Source organism: Chinchilla lanigera, unplaced genomic scaffold (genome assembly GCF_000276665.1).
Source record: "Chinchilla lanigera isolate Chin_1 unplaced genomic scaffold, ChiLan1.0 scaffold00126, whole genome shotgun sequence".
In the NCBI taxonomy this organism is placed as follows: Eukaryota; Metazoa; Chordata; class Mammalia; order Rodentia; family Chinchillidae; genus Chinchilla; species Chinchilla lanigera.
In genome coordinates, this window is record NW_004955527.1 from 142482 (window position 1) to 158268 (window position 15787).

General features: G+C 45.6%; 1 protein-coding gene across 8 annotated transcripts in view; it reads left to right on the forward strand.

The window, feature by feature from the left end:
• The window catches only part of Ubr4 (ubiquitin protein ligase E3 component n-recognin 4), a 128393-nt gene that overhangs the window by 85147 nt on the left and 27459 nt on the right, over positions 1 to 15787 (forward strand). For all 8 annotated transcript variants that reach the window (XM_013507391.1, XM_005409791.2, XM_005409792.2 and 5 more), the window contains 17 exons: positions 589 to 757; positions 1262 to 1406; positions 2001 to 2086; positions 2909 to 2996; positions 3241 to 3434; positions 5455 to 5694; positions 6131 to 6269; positions 7302 to 7427; positions 7543 to 7671; positions 8472 to 8815; positions 10479 to 10569; positions 10876 to 10960; positions 11138 to 11265; positions 13948 to 14077; positions 14184 to 14341; positions 15039 to 15148; positions 15527 to 15668. In XM_013507391.1, coding sequence (XP_013362845.1) covers positions 589 to 757; positions 1262 to 1406; positions 2001 to 2086; positions 2909 to 2996; positions 3241 to 3434; positions 5455 to 5694; positions 6131 to 6269; positions 7302 to 7427; positions 7543 to 7671; positions 8472 to 8815; positions 10479 to 10569; positions 10876 to 10960; positions 11138 to 11265; positions 13948 to 14077; positions 14184 to 14341; positions 15039 to 15148; positions 15527 to 15668 — 2504 coding nt within the window. The remainder of the gene's footprint in view (positions 1 to 588; positions 758 to 1261; positions 1407 to 2000; positions 2087 to 2908; positions 2997 to 3240; positions 3435 to 5454; positions 5695 to 6130; positions 6270 to 7301; positions 7428 to 7542; positions 7672 to 8471; positions 8816 to 10478; positions 10570 to 10875; positions 10961 to 11137; positions 11266 to 13947; positions 14078 to 14183; positions 14342 to 15038; positions 15149 to 15526; positions 15669 to 15787) is intronic.

Genomic DNA, 15787 nt, shown 5'->3' on the forward strand with positions numbered 1-15787 from the left:
GTGTCAGCTTTTACGCTAGCCCGTTAACTTTGGTGTCACTGCTTTTGGTGGTCCTTGTATATCTGAGATCTCAGCAAGTGATCAATAGTCAGTAGCAGTGGAGCTGGTTTGTGTTCCAACAGTTAATTATTGAGGCTGTCACGGCTTTCCTCACGATCTCCCGCCCTGCTTCCTCCAGGGTGTTCTTTTATCTTGATTTTTCTTCTTTTACTTGGCCCAGCCTCACTGCAAAGCCAGTTTCTCTGTCATTCTTCACTTAAATTTAAAAAAACAAAACAAAATCCCAGTTAATCATTAAGATATCTCTGAACAGGCCTATAGTAGTGGTAACTTGGTTCCTCCAGTCTAACTGTATTTTTTCATGCTAACCTTAATGTAGGCACATTATCCTATTCTTGTTTAGGGCATCATTGTGTATCTCAGTAGGGGCTGATGTATTCCCCAGTAAACAACTGAAAATTATTTTGTCACATTTGTAGTAACCTTATTAGAAATAAGCAGAATTCCCTCCTCTCCATATGGTAGCACAGGCCTGAGGCCTACACAGGACCCTGGTTCATGGCCTTAAATCCTATCCTTTTCTTGCAGGTGAGAGCTCTGGTAGCCAGGAGGACCAGCTGTGCACAGCTCTGGTGAACCAGCTTAACAAATTTGCTGATAAGGAAACCCTGATTCAATTTCTGCGGTGCTTCCTGTTGGAGTCCAATTCTTCCTCCGTGCGCTGGCAGGCCCACTGCCTGACGCTGCATATCTACAGGTAGTGCACAGGCTTAGTTTCACAGATGTCCGTGGGTCCGGGGCCAGGGTGCACGATGTAATTCTACCTTGGTTTGGTATCACATACTTAAGCACCCAGTGTCAGTACTTGTACCAGCCTGAGTTCTCTTAAGGTTTCTTTATTGAGCTATCTGCCTTTTAGCTGTTCAGCTGATGTCGTAGGCAAGAGACTTTCCCATGCAGAAGGCTACGTTTAGGACTCAGTAAAATGATCAGGCTTGACTCTTAGCCTAAAAAAGCTCAGTGTCTGTTCTAGAGTAAGGTTGCAGGATTGGGAATAGATTACCTCCTGGGGGTAGTAAATGACTCCTGTACTATATTTATTAGGACTAATGATCAGAAGAACCACAAAATCATTCCAGCTTAAGCCATTGTTGTGGGGAAATGGATTCATCTATAGAAACAGTACCTGGGTCTTGGTGAGAAATAGAAGCGCTTCAGCGTTCTGTGCTACTTAGTAACACGAGCTGTCATTTTCTTACAGGAATTCTAGCAAATCTCAACAGGAGCTCCTGCTGGATCTCATGTGGTCTATTTGGCCAGAACTCCCAGCTTATGGTCGTAAGGCTGCCCAGTTTGTAGACCTACTAGGATACTTCTCCTTGAAAACTCCACAGACAGAGAAGAAGGTATCAGTCGATCGATGATCAGAGAGGCTAACTTGCCATATTGAATCTCCTCTCTTGTATTAAGAACACAACACTAGACTCAGATGAGAGGTCCATATATCAAATCTCTCTTGAATTACCAAGTTTCGCATTTTTTATTAAACACTCTCAATGTATACATACCATGTAGATGATACACAGTAGCATCAAAGTGCAATCTGAAATTTTTTTAAGCCAAAAAATTAGGTTGGGAAAGGAAATGCAACTCAGCAAAGCTGCTTAGGAAAGAAAGTACTTCTGGTTGTGTTAGTGGCCCTGATTATGTGCCCCAAAAAGTGCTTCTGCAATTAGATAACCATTTTATGAGTTCTGTATAAGAGCAGCAATTGTGTGTCTCCATGAGGTCTGAAAGATGACCTGTTTCCAAGACGAAACTTCTGAAGGCAATAGAAATCATTAAACCACTGGGAATTAGGTCCAGCTTCAGATGATTGTGAGAAGTCCAGTAATTGCAGTCGTCTTCTGCCAGAAAGCCAAAGACAAAAGTCTTTTCCACTTAAGACTTGGACTTTTTAACCGTGTTTGTTTTTTGTTTTTTACTGAATTCTGTTCTAGTTAAAGGAGTATTCACAGAAGGCTGTGGAGATTCTGCGGACTCAGAACCATATTCTTACCAACCATCCCAACTCCAACATTTACAAGTGAGCTTTATTTTGCTTCCTACTTGTTTGAAGGACAGTCACCATTTTGAGTTGCCATTTGCTTTTTGATTGGCTCTTACATATGAACTAAGACTCTGGAGGCAGTGACCTGTGCTAGCTGAGCTTTGACTTCCTCCTGTATAGTCCAGGACCTTGCACGTAGAAGGTATTCACAATTTAATCAATAAATTCACAGTTTGGTAAGCAGTACCCTTGAAAGGTTTCTGGTTTTAAGGGTTTAACCTAAATAAAACAAGCTTATAGAAAACGTCTTCCATTTTCATTCGAAAAAACTTTTGAAAGAAGACATTGCTTAAATTGATAGTTTGTTTCCCTGGCTTAATGGTGTCTTTTTTTTTTTTTTTTTTAAAGAACAACTTTATTGAGGTATGATTTATACAGTACAAAATTTATCTATTTTATACATAGAGTTTAGTGATTTTTAAAGTAAATCTGACCTTTCTTGGCGTCAAATTTTAATTCATTTTAAGATTCCACTGAAACTCAGGCTCAGAAATAAAAAGCAGCTAAGGCCAACTGAAATTTCCTCCCTCAAGGGCTAGGGATTTAACAGTGTCACTGCGCCTGCCTGGCAAGCGCAAGGTCATGAGTTTGATTCCTGGTACTGGGGAGAAAAAAAAAATGAATGATGAAATTTCCTCCCTCTGACTTCTAAACTCTATTGAGATGTTTCTCTTTCCCTAAGTGCTGTCAGGGGCTCACTTTGAGGATGTTGATGATGGCTTTGTCATGGCTTCTTTGTGAAACTTGATGTTTCCTAAAATGCAACATTCCTTATGTTGAAACTGGTCTCTTCCTTAGTACTCTGTCTGGCCTAGTGGAGTTTGATGGCTATTACCTGGAGAGTGATCCCTGCCTGGTGTGCAATAACCCAGAAGTGCCCTTCTGTGTAAGTAAAACCTTTTACTTGACAGTCTTGAGGCCCATAGGCCCAGAGATTGGTTGGTCTTGCGTAGATGTTTCTCATAATATTTGGTCACCAGTGGTATGGACTCTTGCCTACTATATTTGTTGCTTTGTGTAAAAACTTCATCCATAGATGAGTGTGGGTTATACTGGTGTATTTTAAAGAAGACAGGATAAGCTGTTAAGACTTGAACTGATACTATGTTTTTGTGTACCCTTGTATTTAGTATATCAAGCTGTCTTCCATTAAAGTGGACACACGATACACCACCACCCAGCAGGTTGTGAAGCTCATTGGCAGTCACACCATCAGCAAAGTAACAGTGAAAATTGGAGACCTGAAGAGGACCAAGATGGTGCGGACCATCAACCTGTATTATAACAACCGAACTGTGCAGGCCATCGTGGAGTTGAAAAATAAGTATGGGCTTTTCAGACTTGGGCTGGGGTAATGGGTTTGCAAGGCTCAATGCCATTCGCCAATTTTGTTCCTGGAACAAGGCAAAGCAGCATTTCCCTAGAAGGCAAAATATCCTCCTAGCTACATTTCTCATCACTAAGGAACAAAATGAGACTAATTTCTGAGAATATTGATAAAGAGTGTTTTTAAATTAGTTCAGTGGCACCGTTGGAGACTGTGAAAGCTCTCTTTTTTTTTTCTTTTTGTTTTTTTTCCAGTACCGGGAATTAAACTCCTGACCTCACACTTGCCAGGCAGGCGCTGTGCCATTGAGCTAAATCCCCAGCCCCTATGTGAAAGCTCCCTGATAGCCTACCCCAGGAGGAAGAACTGACAGAGACCTCTAGCTTCTCAAGCCCAAGCACATTTTCACTGGAACATTTGTAGTCTTGTGGAAGACCTGTATTGGGAACTGGTTGCCATTTCTTGAACTAAGACAGCTATATTCTTATTCATAGAGCAGACAGTATTTCTTAAGAATCTTCTCTGTTGCACATTCCTTTCTTCTGCATGGTGCCTGCCCTTCCATATCTACCCATGTTGGGCCTTTGTAACCCCTGCACCCCGGCATCTGGATCAGGTCGTAGCACATATGGGCCCAAAAGAGTCACTAGCTGGGTTATCTTGTTGACCATCACACAGACAGAGCTCTTATTGTTGCAGTTTTAGGCATTGTTGGGCAGAGAACAAGTGGATGCTACTTGCATATGTAGACTGGTAGTGATGTTCTGCACACAGAATGGAAGTGCTGCTGTTACTCCAAAAGGCAGAATAAGATGCATGTATCATATCAACTAACTGGCAGGAGCTCTATGTAGAGGAGGTTTGCTCTTCCTTTGAAAAGCCAGTTAATGTTGATAACCTCAATGGAGCTGCTGCATACTAGAATGGCCCATTTCACTCCCTGCCCCAGGTTGATTTTTTTTCTTGGGTTTAGTCAGCACAGCTACTGTGAAGACCTTGTGGTTCAGGGCCAGGGATATAGCTCAGCAGCACAGCACCTGCCTGGCAAGTGCAAGGTCTTGAGTTTGATTGCTGGTACCAAAAAAAAAAACCAAAAAACCAGCCCTTGTGGTTCATTTCCCAGCTCTTCCATCATCTCTGTGATCTTAGAGATCTTAACTTTGGTTTCCATAACTGTAAAGCGTAGATAAATTCCTGCTTTTAGGGTCTCTCTTTAAGATAAAAAACTCTAGGATCAGAGCCTTGCACATGGTAAGTACTCAATGACTTGGAGCTCTAATTTTAGGTAATCATCTCTAAATTATTACATGACTTTTCTCTTTATGACTTGAGTTAGTACTTGGTTATATTCTACCTAGATCCTGATACATCCCTCTGTCTCTTTGAAAGCAGGCTAGTTTTATCTTTCCAAAATAGTCATCATGATGGGCTCTTGGTGGCAGTGATTATTGTGGTTCTTCTTGGGATTACAGGCTTATGGCATTGTTTGGAATAATTTCTGTTGTTTTTTTTTTTTTTTTTGGTACCAGGAATTGAACTCAGGACCTTGCACTTGCCAGGCAGGAGCTTGTGTCACTGAGCTATGTTCCTGGCCCAATATCTGTCCTTGTTATGCATTTCTGTTGTTGTTTTGGAACCTCAAAAACTGTATGTATATGCCTGGCAAGCCTGAGGTCATGAGTTCGATTCCCGGTACCAAAAAAAAATTGTATGTGTAGCACTTGTATGTTCTTCCTTTTTTTATAGGAAAAAGTAGTGGAAAAATTTTAATTAGCTTGCTGTTATTTGTCAGAGTTCTTTAATCACTTAATTACCTTAGTAAAGCATATAGGGCAGTGTTTATCTTTGTCTAAAGATAAAGATTGCTCTATCATCACTGAGAATTAATTACCTTAGTAAAGCATATAGGGCAGTGTTTATCTTTGTCTAAAAATAAAGATTGCTCTATCATCACTGAGAATTAAACGCAAGGCTCTTAGGCCCTCTTGCTCTATCTGATTTACTTCTCTTTTTCTAGGCCAGCTCGCTGGCACAAAGCCAAGAAAGTTCAGCTGACCCCTGGGCAGACAGAGGTGAAGATTGACCTGCCGTTGCCCATTGTGGCCTCCAACCTGATGATCGAGTTTGCAGACTTCTATGAAAACTACCAGGCCTCCACAGAGACCCTTCAGTGCCCACGTTGTAGTGCTTCTGTCCCTGCCAACCCAGGTGTCTGTGGCAACTGTGGAGAAAATGTGTACCAGTGTCATAAATGCAGGTGAGCCAGTGGCTGTCCCCTAGGCCAAGGCCAAACATACTCCTTGTGTGTTTTGTGTAATAGTCTCAGTGTAGGCACTTTCGGTGTTTGGTTCCCTCAGTACTGTATTTGGAGAACATGGGTACTGTATGTTCCTTGGGTCCAAGGATTGGAAGCAGGGAAAGGGGACATTGACATGCTAGAGTGGTGTGTGTATGTGTTGCATTTGCTCATCCAGTGGCAGGGGTGTGGATCCAGGGGTGGAGGTCCCTGGTTTAGTTCTAGGTCTTCCTTTCCTCTTACCTGATTGCTTATATCATTCTGATCTACCAGTTTAGTGTCCTGTCAGTGATAACTGCAGTTGTTCCCAGCATTGTAAGTTTGCCACAGTCCATCTTAGTCACCCATTCTCAGCTAACCTCTGCTGCCCACTCACCTGAACACTGTGGTTCTTCAGATCCATCAACTATGACGAGAAGGATCCCTTCCTCTGCAATGCCTGTGGCTTCTGTAAATACGCTCGCTTTGACTTCATGCTCTATGCCAAGCCTTGCTGTGCCGTGGATCCCATCGAGAATGAAGAAGACCGGAAGAAGGTGAGGCCGGATGTGGCGCAGACTCAGGGCAGTAGCTTTTATCTGAACTTCCTCTTACCCCACGTCTTCCTCAGCCAGCAAACAATGAGCCTCAAGGCCCAGGTTTTGTGTGGGAATACATGCAGGAGTGGCATAATGTACTGGATTCATCGCTTACACAGGAGTTAGAACTGTTGATTTGGTAATGAACGTAGAGCTTCTTAAGGAGTGTGTAACTTCAGATTTAGAAAGGCAGACGTCAGATGACTTGCCTTGCGTTTCTTTTGCCAGTTGCTTCATATTGAGGCTTCTGGACTTCCTTCAGCATTGGCTTGTCCAGGGGCTCAGTCCCAGCTGGCAGAAAGTAGTGGTTTAGATAGCAAAGGGCGAAGCTGGGTGTGGTGGTACACACCAGTAATTCCAGCACTTGGGAGGCTGCAGCAGAAGCATCACTGGAAGTTCGAGGCCATCCTGGGCTACATAAACTGTACTGAGTTCAAACCTAGCCTGAACTATATAGCAAGACCCTGTCTCCAAAAAAAAAAAAAAAAAAAGTTGTAAACATGGATAGCAAAAGGCAGAGAAAAGGAAGGGGAACATTATGAGAAAACAATAGAACATTTAACCTTGGAGTTGGAAGAATAAAAATGTCCATTCCATCTATACTTCCTACATTTTATTTATATTTCAACTTACAAGGTCTCGCTATGTAGTTCAGGCTGACATTGAATTTGCAGTGATTCTCCTGCCTCAGCCTCCCAAGTGCTAAGATTATAAGCAATGTATCACCATGCCCAGGCCAGTCTCTGCTTTTTAAACATTTGCCTGGCATGAATTACTTCTGTTAGCATTGTGTTTTATTGTATGCCACATGTATAGTGTATATTGTTAAGAATAATACACCAGCTTGTAGTGTTACTGTGAAGAACAGATAATATCTGAAACACTGCCTGACTTACAGGAATGTTTTGTAAATGGTTAGCAGTTGGGGCTGCTGAGAAAAAGTCATCGTGCTGGGAGGCCTTCACGCAGCTCCCTGTGCTTCCTGTCTAGGCGGTTTCCAATATCAATACCCTTCTGGACAAGGCCGACCGAGTATACCATCAACTGATGGGACATCGGCCGCAGCTGGAGAACCTGCTGTGCAAAGTGAATGAGGCAGCTCCAGAAAAGCCACAGGTAAAACCCCAAACCAGAGTGCCGTTGGGGAGGGACTGGGTCATGGTCAGAAGACGGCCTCTGGGTGAGGTCATCTTGGGGTACAAGCCTGACAGCTGAACTCTTGGGATTGCAGGAAGACTCAGGAACAGCAGGGGGCATCAGCTCCACTTCTGCCAGTGTGAATCGCTACATTCTGCAGCTGGCTCAGGAGTACTGTGGGGACTGCAAGAACTCCTTTGATGAACTCTCCAAAATCATCCAGGTAGAGGAGCGGGAGCAGCTCATGAGTGTGGCTTGTCCAAGTGTTTGGGTACTGCTTTCCGAGCAGTCTGTTACTCTCACCCAGCGCTTCAGCATTTGCTGCCACATAGCCTTTCCAGCTGAAAAGGCAGGCAAAGTGGCCACACCAAACAGCTGCTCTCACACTGCAGCTTCTGGCACTTGTCAGAGAGCTGATTTTGTGTTAGGAAACAGAATAATGGTGATGAGAGATCAACATAAATCTGTTTGTCTTGGCCATTTTCTGGGGAGGTGCTTTACTGGGTTTTAAAAAGCAGGTGCCAAGACTCTCTTCCCTGTTCGGCTATGCCATCTTGCAGGCTAGAGGGTCAGGCACGGCAGCTGACGGTGACTCGGCTGGCACGTGGCAGGGTGGACCGTGCATCTGTTAATGTTCCAGACCTGATTTCTGTGGACAGTGGGGAGAGCAGCCAGTTTGCCCTCCTTCCCACGTTGCTGGTGCGCCATCTTGGCTACATGTGCATAAGTTTCTGACCTTCGTTCATGCTTTAAGAGTTAGTATTGTATGAGAATCAAGAACATGAGCCTGTGGTCAGAGTCTGATTTCTACCTCTGCCCCTTACTTGGTGAAACCAACTTTCTTAACTTCCGTTTCTTCTTTTGTAACGTGAGGATAAAGTATCTAAATGGGAAGGGTGTGGGAATGTTAAATTGTATAATGCATGTAGTTTGTCTTTCCCTAAAACAAAATTAATTTTCCAGTTAACTCTCTCTTTGTCCTTATTTTAATTGTCAGTTTCTTTCTTGTCTTCTCATTCTTAGAAAGTTTTTGCTTCACGGAAAGAGTTGTTGGAATATGACTTGCAGCAGAGGGAAGCAGCCACCAAATCATCCCGGACTTCTGTGCAGCCCACATTCACTGCCAGCCAGTACCGCGCCTTATCTGTCCTCGGCTGTGGCCACACCTCCTCTACCAAGTGCTATGGCTGTGCCTCAGCTGTTACAGAACACTGTATCACACTGCTCCGGGCCCTGGCTACCAATCCAGCCCTGCGGCACATCCTCGTCTCCCAGGGCCTTATCCGGGAACTCTTTGATTATAACCTTCGCCGAGGGGCTGCAGCCATGCGGGAGGAGGTCCGCCAGCTCATGTGCCTGCTAACTCGGTCAGAGCCTGCTCTGTGATGATGGGCCTAGTAATTTCAGAGGCACTGGGGTTGGTAGTGGCAATGATGCTGGGAGTACAAGAGGGTGCGAAGAATTGTGCCCCTGACTGACACTGGTTATCACAGAGGAAACGTAGGAAGATAGCCAGGGTATAGATGAGTGAACGTGGGAAGATGAAAACCTGGGTGGCCTTGAATATGGGTGTTCGCTTATATTTTGGTGGCTCCAATGATGTATGCTGAGGGAACTGTCTTTGAGTCCTGGTGAGGGGGATAAGTGATGGGACACAGACTCAAGAAAACTTGCGCAGAAGAAGAATGTGGAACAGAGAGGCCTCGGGGGAAAGAGTTGGTACTGTAGACCAGAAGGAACCAGGCTCAGGATCTGGTACTTTGTACCACGTGCCTTGGACAAGTTTTTAACATCTCTGAGCCTCAGCTTCCCTTACTGGAAAAAGTACTGATGGTAGTGTGTACCTTAAAGGGTTGGTAGGACAGTAAGTGGAATAACTTAGTAAATAGTAGCACATATTGTTGAGTACTTGGTAGGGACCAGATGTTCAGTCACTTAACAAGTATTTATTAAGCCTCAGTTCACTGCCAGGCACTATTCTAGGCTCTGGAGATACAGTAAATGAAATAAAGCCCCTCCCTCAGTTGGGTTGAGGCGCACATGTACAATCCCAGCATTGAGAGGCTGGGCCTAGACTTCAAGCCCAGTCTACGCAACTTGGTGAGACCTTGTCTCGAAAAAGAAAAGGATGGGGATTTAGCTGAGTGTGAAGGCCCTGAGTTCAGTCCCCAGCAGCACCCCCCCTCCCCACGTCCCTGCCTTCATGTGGCCTACATTCTAGATGGGGAGAAATATAATACTAATGGCATCATGGAATTGTCAGGAAATAAGACTGTGAGGAAAAGCAGGGCCGGCAGCCTCTGCTGTCAGAGGGCTTGCTGTTTTGGACACGGTAGTTGAGGACTTCTCTGAGGAATGAGCTGCATCAGGGAAGGGAGCTGGCCATGCCAGCATCTCAGCCCATGGGAGGAAAGCAGCCAGAGGGCGGCTGAGATGTAGGCAGGTGCCAGGAATGCTGGGAGCAACAGGGAGGCCTGTGTGGCTGGAGGGAGAGGTTACAAGGGGGCAGCTAGTGTCCTGTGGGCCTTCTGAGGACTTTGGGTTTATTCAGTGTGTTGGGAAGCAGAAGAGCAGCATTCAATTGCAGATGCAATTTTTTTTTCTTTTTTTAATTAATATTGGAGACATTATTATAAAGAGGCATAGATGACAAGTGTGGGTGCCATGGGGAAAGTGATGCGGAGGCTGCTGGAAATGACGGAGAGAGTTGTGACCCACATAGAGCCGGCTGTCACACACCAGGCAGCTCTTAGGGGCCCTGCACCCTGAGATGGGGTTCCTGTATGTTGGTGCTTTTCTCCCCTCAGTCAGTTTCTTTTCTCAGGAAAGATGGCTCTGATGGGCCCTTTCCATGGTAGGCCCAGGTTTTGTGAGGCTAAAGGTACAACCTTGCCCCTGTAGAAGGAAGGAAAGTAGAAACTTTGAGATCAGCTAGCCCTAGCCACTCATCCTTGTTCTTGGGGCTCCTTCAGGTAGAAAGGAGGGGCACTGTCTACTGAATAACAGCACTCACCTCCTTTGCCTCTCTAGAGACAATCCAGAAGCCACCCAGCAAATGAATGATCTGATCATTGGCAAAGTCTCAACAGCCCTGAAGGGCCACTGGGCCAATCCTGATCTGGTGAGCAGGACCACCATCCTCTCTGACTCCTCCCTCACGTCCCCTCTTGTCTCTGGCCCTTGCCCTCCTGTCCCATCTTGGAGACAAAGGAAGGCAGGAGTGGAGCATTTGCAGAGCTTGCATCCCAGAATGGTTTCCCAGGTAGAGCCTGCAGAGTTCTCCATCTGTCTTTTGTCGCTGATGGGACCACGTGTGACCAGACACTTTAGTTACACATCTCAGCAGCAGAGCCTGGAGCCTACCCTACTTTGTGGAGTGATCCTTCAGACCCTTGTTGACCTTTGTGTCTTCCTGTTGGCCTTCTAGGCTAGTAGCCTTCAGTATGAGATGCTGCTGCTGACAGATTCCATTTCGAAGGAAGACAGCTGCTGGGAGCTCCGGTTACGCTGTGGTGAGTTGGGGGAGCGCTCGGGTAGGGGATTTTCTGAGAACAGAAAGGAGGCTCTAAGAAAATGTGGTCCTGGCATCTGTGGGGAGGGGCCCAGGGGAAGAACACTCGGGCAGCCTCTGTGGCGGCGGATGGCAGGTGTCTTGGGATTGTGACTTTGCCTTTCCTGGCCATTCCTAGCGCTTAGCCTTTTCCTCATGGCTGTGAACATTAAGACTCCTGTGGTCGTTGAGAACATTACCCTCATGTGTCTGCGGATATTGCAGAAACTGATTAAGCCACCTGCACCAACCAGCAAGAAGAACAAGGTACTGTGCCGGGGTCCGTTTTGCTACCATGCCATGCCTCCTCAAGGTCTCCGCCTTACCTTGAGCTCACCTGTCCTGCCTAGGCGCCAGGCTGCCTTTGCCTTAGTTCAGCAGAGAGGGATTGGGGTTTTGAGAAGGAAGTTTAGAGTGCAAGAAACAGGAAAATACAAAAGCATGGAGCAAAGTCCTTTGAAAGACTGCCTCTTTCTTAAATCACAGCAAGTGACTTGACATGCCCAGAAAGCACTACGTTCTTTCCTACCCATCTCCTTCTTGTGCAGTAGGGGAAATCCTAGGCCTTGAAGCAGGCTTGAGTTTAAATCTCAGCTCTTCCATTGGTCATGCACAAGTTACTTAAGTTCCTCAGTTTCCCTTCCTGTAAGTGTAACACAATCTCAACTCTTAATGTTGTGAACTCTATGAATCCAAGAACTATGGAACTAATATTTTTTAATTTCTAGTTCCTACTCTAATAGCTGCTCGATAAATCATGATTTTTTTTTTATTTTAAAGAGTAAAAGAAGGATAACAATGGGGGGGGAGATAAATCATGATTAAGGGAAGGAAGAAAGCTAAGTTTTTACTCTAAATTAACTAGCTGACCCACAGACCGACTGGCTTGTAGAATATGGGGTTGGAAATTCTTTTTCTTGGCCGTGCTGAAGGCCGTCTATCTCTAAACACCCTGGGCTGGTCCTTGGGTCCTTCAGATTCCTGCTTCCTCTGCAGGCCTTGGCAAAAAGAGTCTCTGTGGCAGAAGACTGCTTGTGATAGCTGTGCGCTAGGGGTTATGGCATGGGGGGAAGTTGTGTCCCTCGTCCTGGTCTCTCAGCGGTCCTCAGTAAAGACAGGCCTGGGCCCCTCTTCTTACTTTCCTTTGATGATGAATTATTTCCCCAGGGCTGGTGATAAGACTGGTTCTTGATTGAAAAGGGGAACTTCATCCCCCATATAACCATTATTTTTTCCATCGTGTGAGGCAGAAGGAGATTTTCACAGCATTATGTAAACACGGAGTCCAGTGTTGATGTTTGCGTTTCGCTGATTTGACTTAAGGAGAACAGAAGTTTCTCAACATTTGGCTCACAGACTCTCGGGTGTTCTCAAGACTCTGAGGGAATTGATATAGACAAAGCTGTTCCATAATTACCCTAGACACTGCTGTTTTCACTCTTGCTTTTATGCTGCATGGGGCTGCTGGGCCCAGCCTGAGGACGCACCAAATTGCACTAGCAGCTCTTTACCGCCATGTGGTTTCATTTGACACCTTGATGAAACAGGGCGGGCTAACTATATGGAGGCTGTCCTTCCGAGGACAGCCTTCGTAACGCCCGGTGTGACAGGATAGAGGTGATGCACAGCACTTGCCTGTGTGAGTGAGATGCCGCCGAGCCCTGCTTTCCTGAGGGAGTCACACTGGTGCTTGAGAGAACGAGTGATGGGCATGCTGTGGTTGGTCAAGCCTAGGTATGTGGCAGACATTTCTTCAAAAATGAGTGAAGGGAGCCTGTCACTTTAGGAAGAATTAGGATAAGGGTGTGGCTCAGTGGTGGAGCCCTTGCTTAGCATGTGTCACAGATCCCTGGGTTCAGACCCCAGCACTGCAAAAAAAAAAAAAGAGAAGAGAAAAGGCATAACCCTGTGAACGAGCATTTTCCAAGTGACCCGTGTATGTAACTCATCATGCATTTGATGCAAGGCGAAGTTTAACAGAATATGGAAGGTTTATTGGCCTGGTCTGAGGCCACATTACAGCAAATCTTTACTAACCTATAATTTGTAAAATTTTGAGAGTGTCAGAGAAAAAAGTTCACAACTAATTGACAAAGTTATTAAAATATTCATTTTTCCAAGTGTCTGTGTGAGGCTGTTTTTCATGCACTTCAGTCAGAACAACGTGTCAAAACAATTTGAATGCAGAAGCAGGCATGAGAATCTGTCCTATTAAGGCAGTTAATGATTCTGTCTTACTTTCAGTTTCTTTAAAAATATCAATATTAGGTTGACAACTAATAGATTCATCCTTCATTGAGTAAATTAAACATCTTAAAAGGGCTGGGGATTTAGCTCAGTGACATAGTGCCTGCCTGGCAAGCGTGAGGTCATGAGTTTGATTCCCGGTACCGGAAAAAAAAACAACAAAAAAAGAAGCAAACATCTTAAGAATTTGTCACTTTTCATTTTCAATATAGTATCCCTAGATATAATGACACAAACAAATCTTGTTGGGGCTGGCAGTAACTCTTCAAGAATGTAGCAATAAGATCCCGAGGCTGGAATGTTTGAGAACTGCCCATATAGAGTGCTGCATGGGACTCATGGCTGTGCAGAATGGGTCTGGTTAGTAACAGCTCTGCACATTCTGGAGACTGCAAGGACCCTGGGGAAGTTTATGCTCTGGGAAACCAGAGGTCAGCCTTAATGTAGGAGTTAGTAATGTGTGGCTGTAGGACTCTGTGGGAAGCCAGCTGCACTTTAGCCTGCACTGTAGAAATCAGTGATCTTAAGCTCTGTGTGCTAAATTGGAATAAGATAGTTTAACAGGAACAAAGGTGCACATTGCTTTTCCTGATCTTCTTGCCTTTGCATGATACCCCTTGGGGGCCAGTGCCACTCTGATGGTGAACTGGGGCTCACGTGTGCTCTTGAGGTCTCTCACCAGGTTCCACTTACCTCCTCTAGGATGTTCCCGTTGAGGCCCTCACCACGGTGAAACCATACTGCAACGAGATCCACGCCCAGGCTCAGCTGTGGCTTAAGAGAGATCCCAAGGCATCCTACGAAGCCTGGAAGAAGTGTCTTCCTATCAGAGGTGTCTGTCCCTCCAAGATGTGGTGAACAACCCCCTGCCATTGTCCCAACAGCCCTTTTCCTGTCACTTTCTTGTACTTACTATCCCTGAAACCCTTGGCTTACAGGAATAGATGGCAATGGGAAATCTCCGAGCAAGTCAGAGCTCCGCCATCTCTATTTGACCGAGAAGTATGTGTGGAGGTGGAAACAGTTCCTGAGCCGTCGGGGGAAGAGGACCACCCCTCTGGATCTCAAACTGGGGCATAACAACTGGCTGCGGCAAGTGAGTCGCCATCTCCTAGGTCCCTGGGCTGCCATACCCTGACCTCATATGCCAAGCAGTGATCTGTGTCTGCTCTGCGTTCTCTTCTTTCTCTTTGGTATTCTTACTTCCTTCCAGAGAGTGAAGGTCCTTGTTTGCAGCCGTCAGCACCGTGGATTGGCCCAAATACAACTTTCCTCTGCCTTTCTCATAAGCTCCTTTTGCTCTGTGTCCTTCTGTCTTAAAGGACCTGAACCTCAGCAACTCTGCTCCCCTTTTCTACTTTCACCTTGCTGCTATCCCCTCCCTCATCTTCCTAGGTGGCTTTAAAGGATTAAAAATAAGGTGTGCTAAATGAGAACACCTTAGTATACATTAAATGAAAGTATTTCTCTTAGAGGTGTTCCCAAAAAAGAATTACCAAAGTCTCTGCTAAGGAAAATGCTTGCTTGACTGACTGTCCCCATTCAGCCGTCATAGGTGTGTCCTGCAAGTCATGTGGTGGGGAACTCTCCATGAAGAAGAGAGGCTCTTTAGGACTGCTTTGCTGGTCTGCAACAGTTGGGTCCTGTGTTAGCTGCTGATTTGGACCTGTAGCTCTTCCCCAGGACAATTTCCAGAGAATTTCTGGATGAGTTGCAGTTGGCTGCTCTGCTGGGTCTTGATAAGACAGGGTCCTCTGAGCTGGGCCTTTCCTCCCCTCTCCCATGTCCTGCAGGTGCTCTTTACTCCAGCAACACAGGCTGCACGTCAAGCAGCCTGCACCATCGTGGAAGCTCTAGCCACTATCCCCAGCCGCAAGCAGCAGGTCCTCGACCTCCTCACCAGGTACTTTCTGGGAGTCGGGTGGGGAGGAGGAGTTGGGTTTCATCTAGAGCTTTTCTTTCCTTCCCAGGGGGCTGCATAGATCAGGGCAATGTTTATTGAGATCTTAAGGGCACATAAATTCTTGCAATTCTTTATGTAATCCTCATGGTAATAAGCATCAAAATAAGATGCTTAGAGTCCAAGGCATTCATTCCTTGGAGTGCTCTGAATCTCTGAATTCTCCCCAGGTGTGGGAAGTTGGGGTGTCTCAGATGTCTTCTCTCTACCCTTAAAGGGAGAGGAAAGAGAGGCACAGCAGAAGAAGGTATGGAAGAGGGACCTGTCAGGGCTCTTAGAACTGGTGGACCTCTCCAGTGGTGCCCTCTCTCTCCATGGCAGTTACCTGGATGAGCTGAGCATAGCTGGGGAGTGTGCTGCTGAGTACCTGGCTCTCTACCAAAAGCTCATCACTTCACCTCACTGGAAAGTCTACCTGGCAGCTCGGGGAGTCCTGCCCTATGTGGGCAACCTCATCACAAAGGTACCTCTCCCATTCTTTTCACTGTATTTTAATGTGTACTTTGCAGAGTTCTTTTTTGCTGAGAAGAAATAGTAGTTCATTCAGAATTTTATTTTTAAGACTATTGTATCTCTCATATG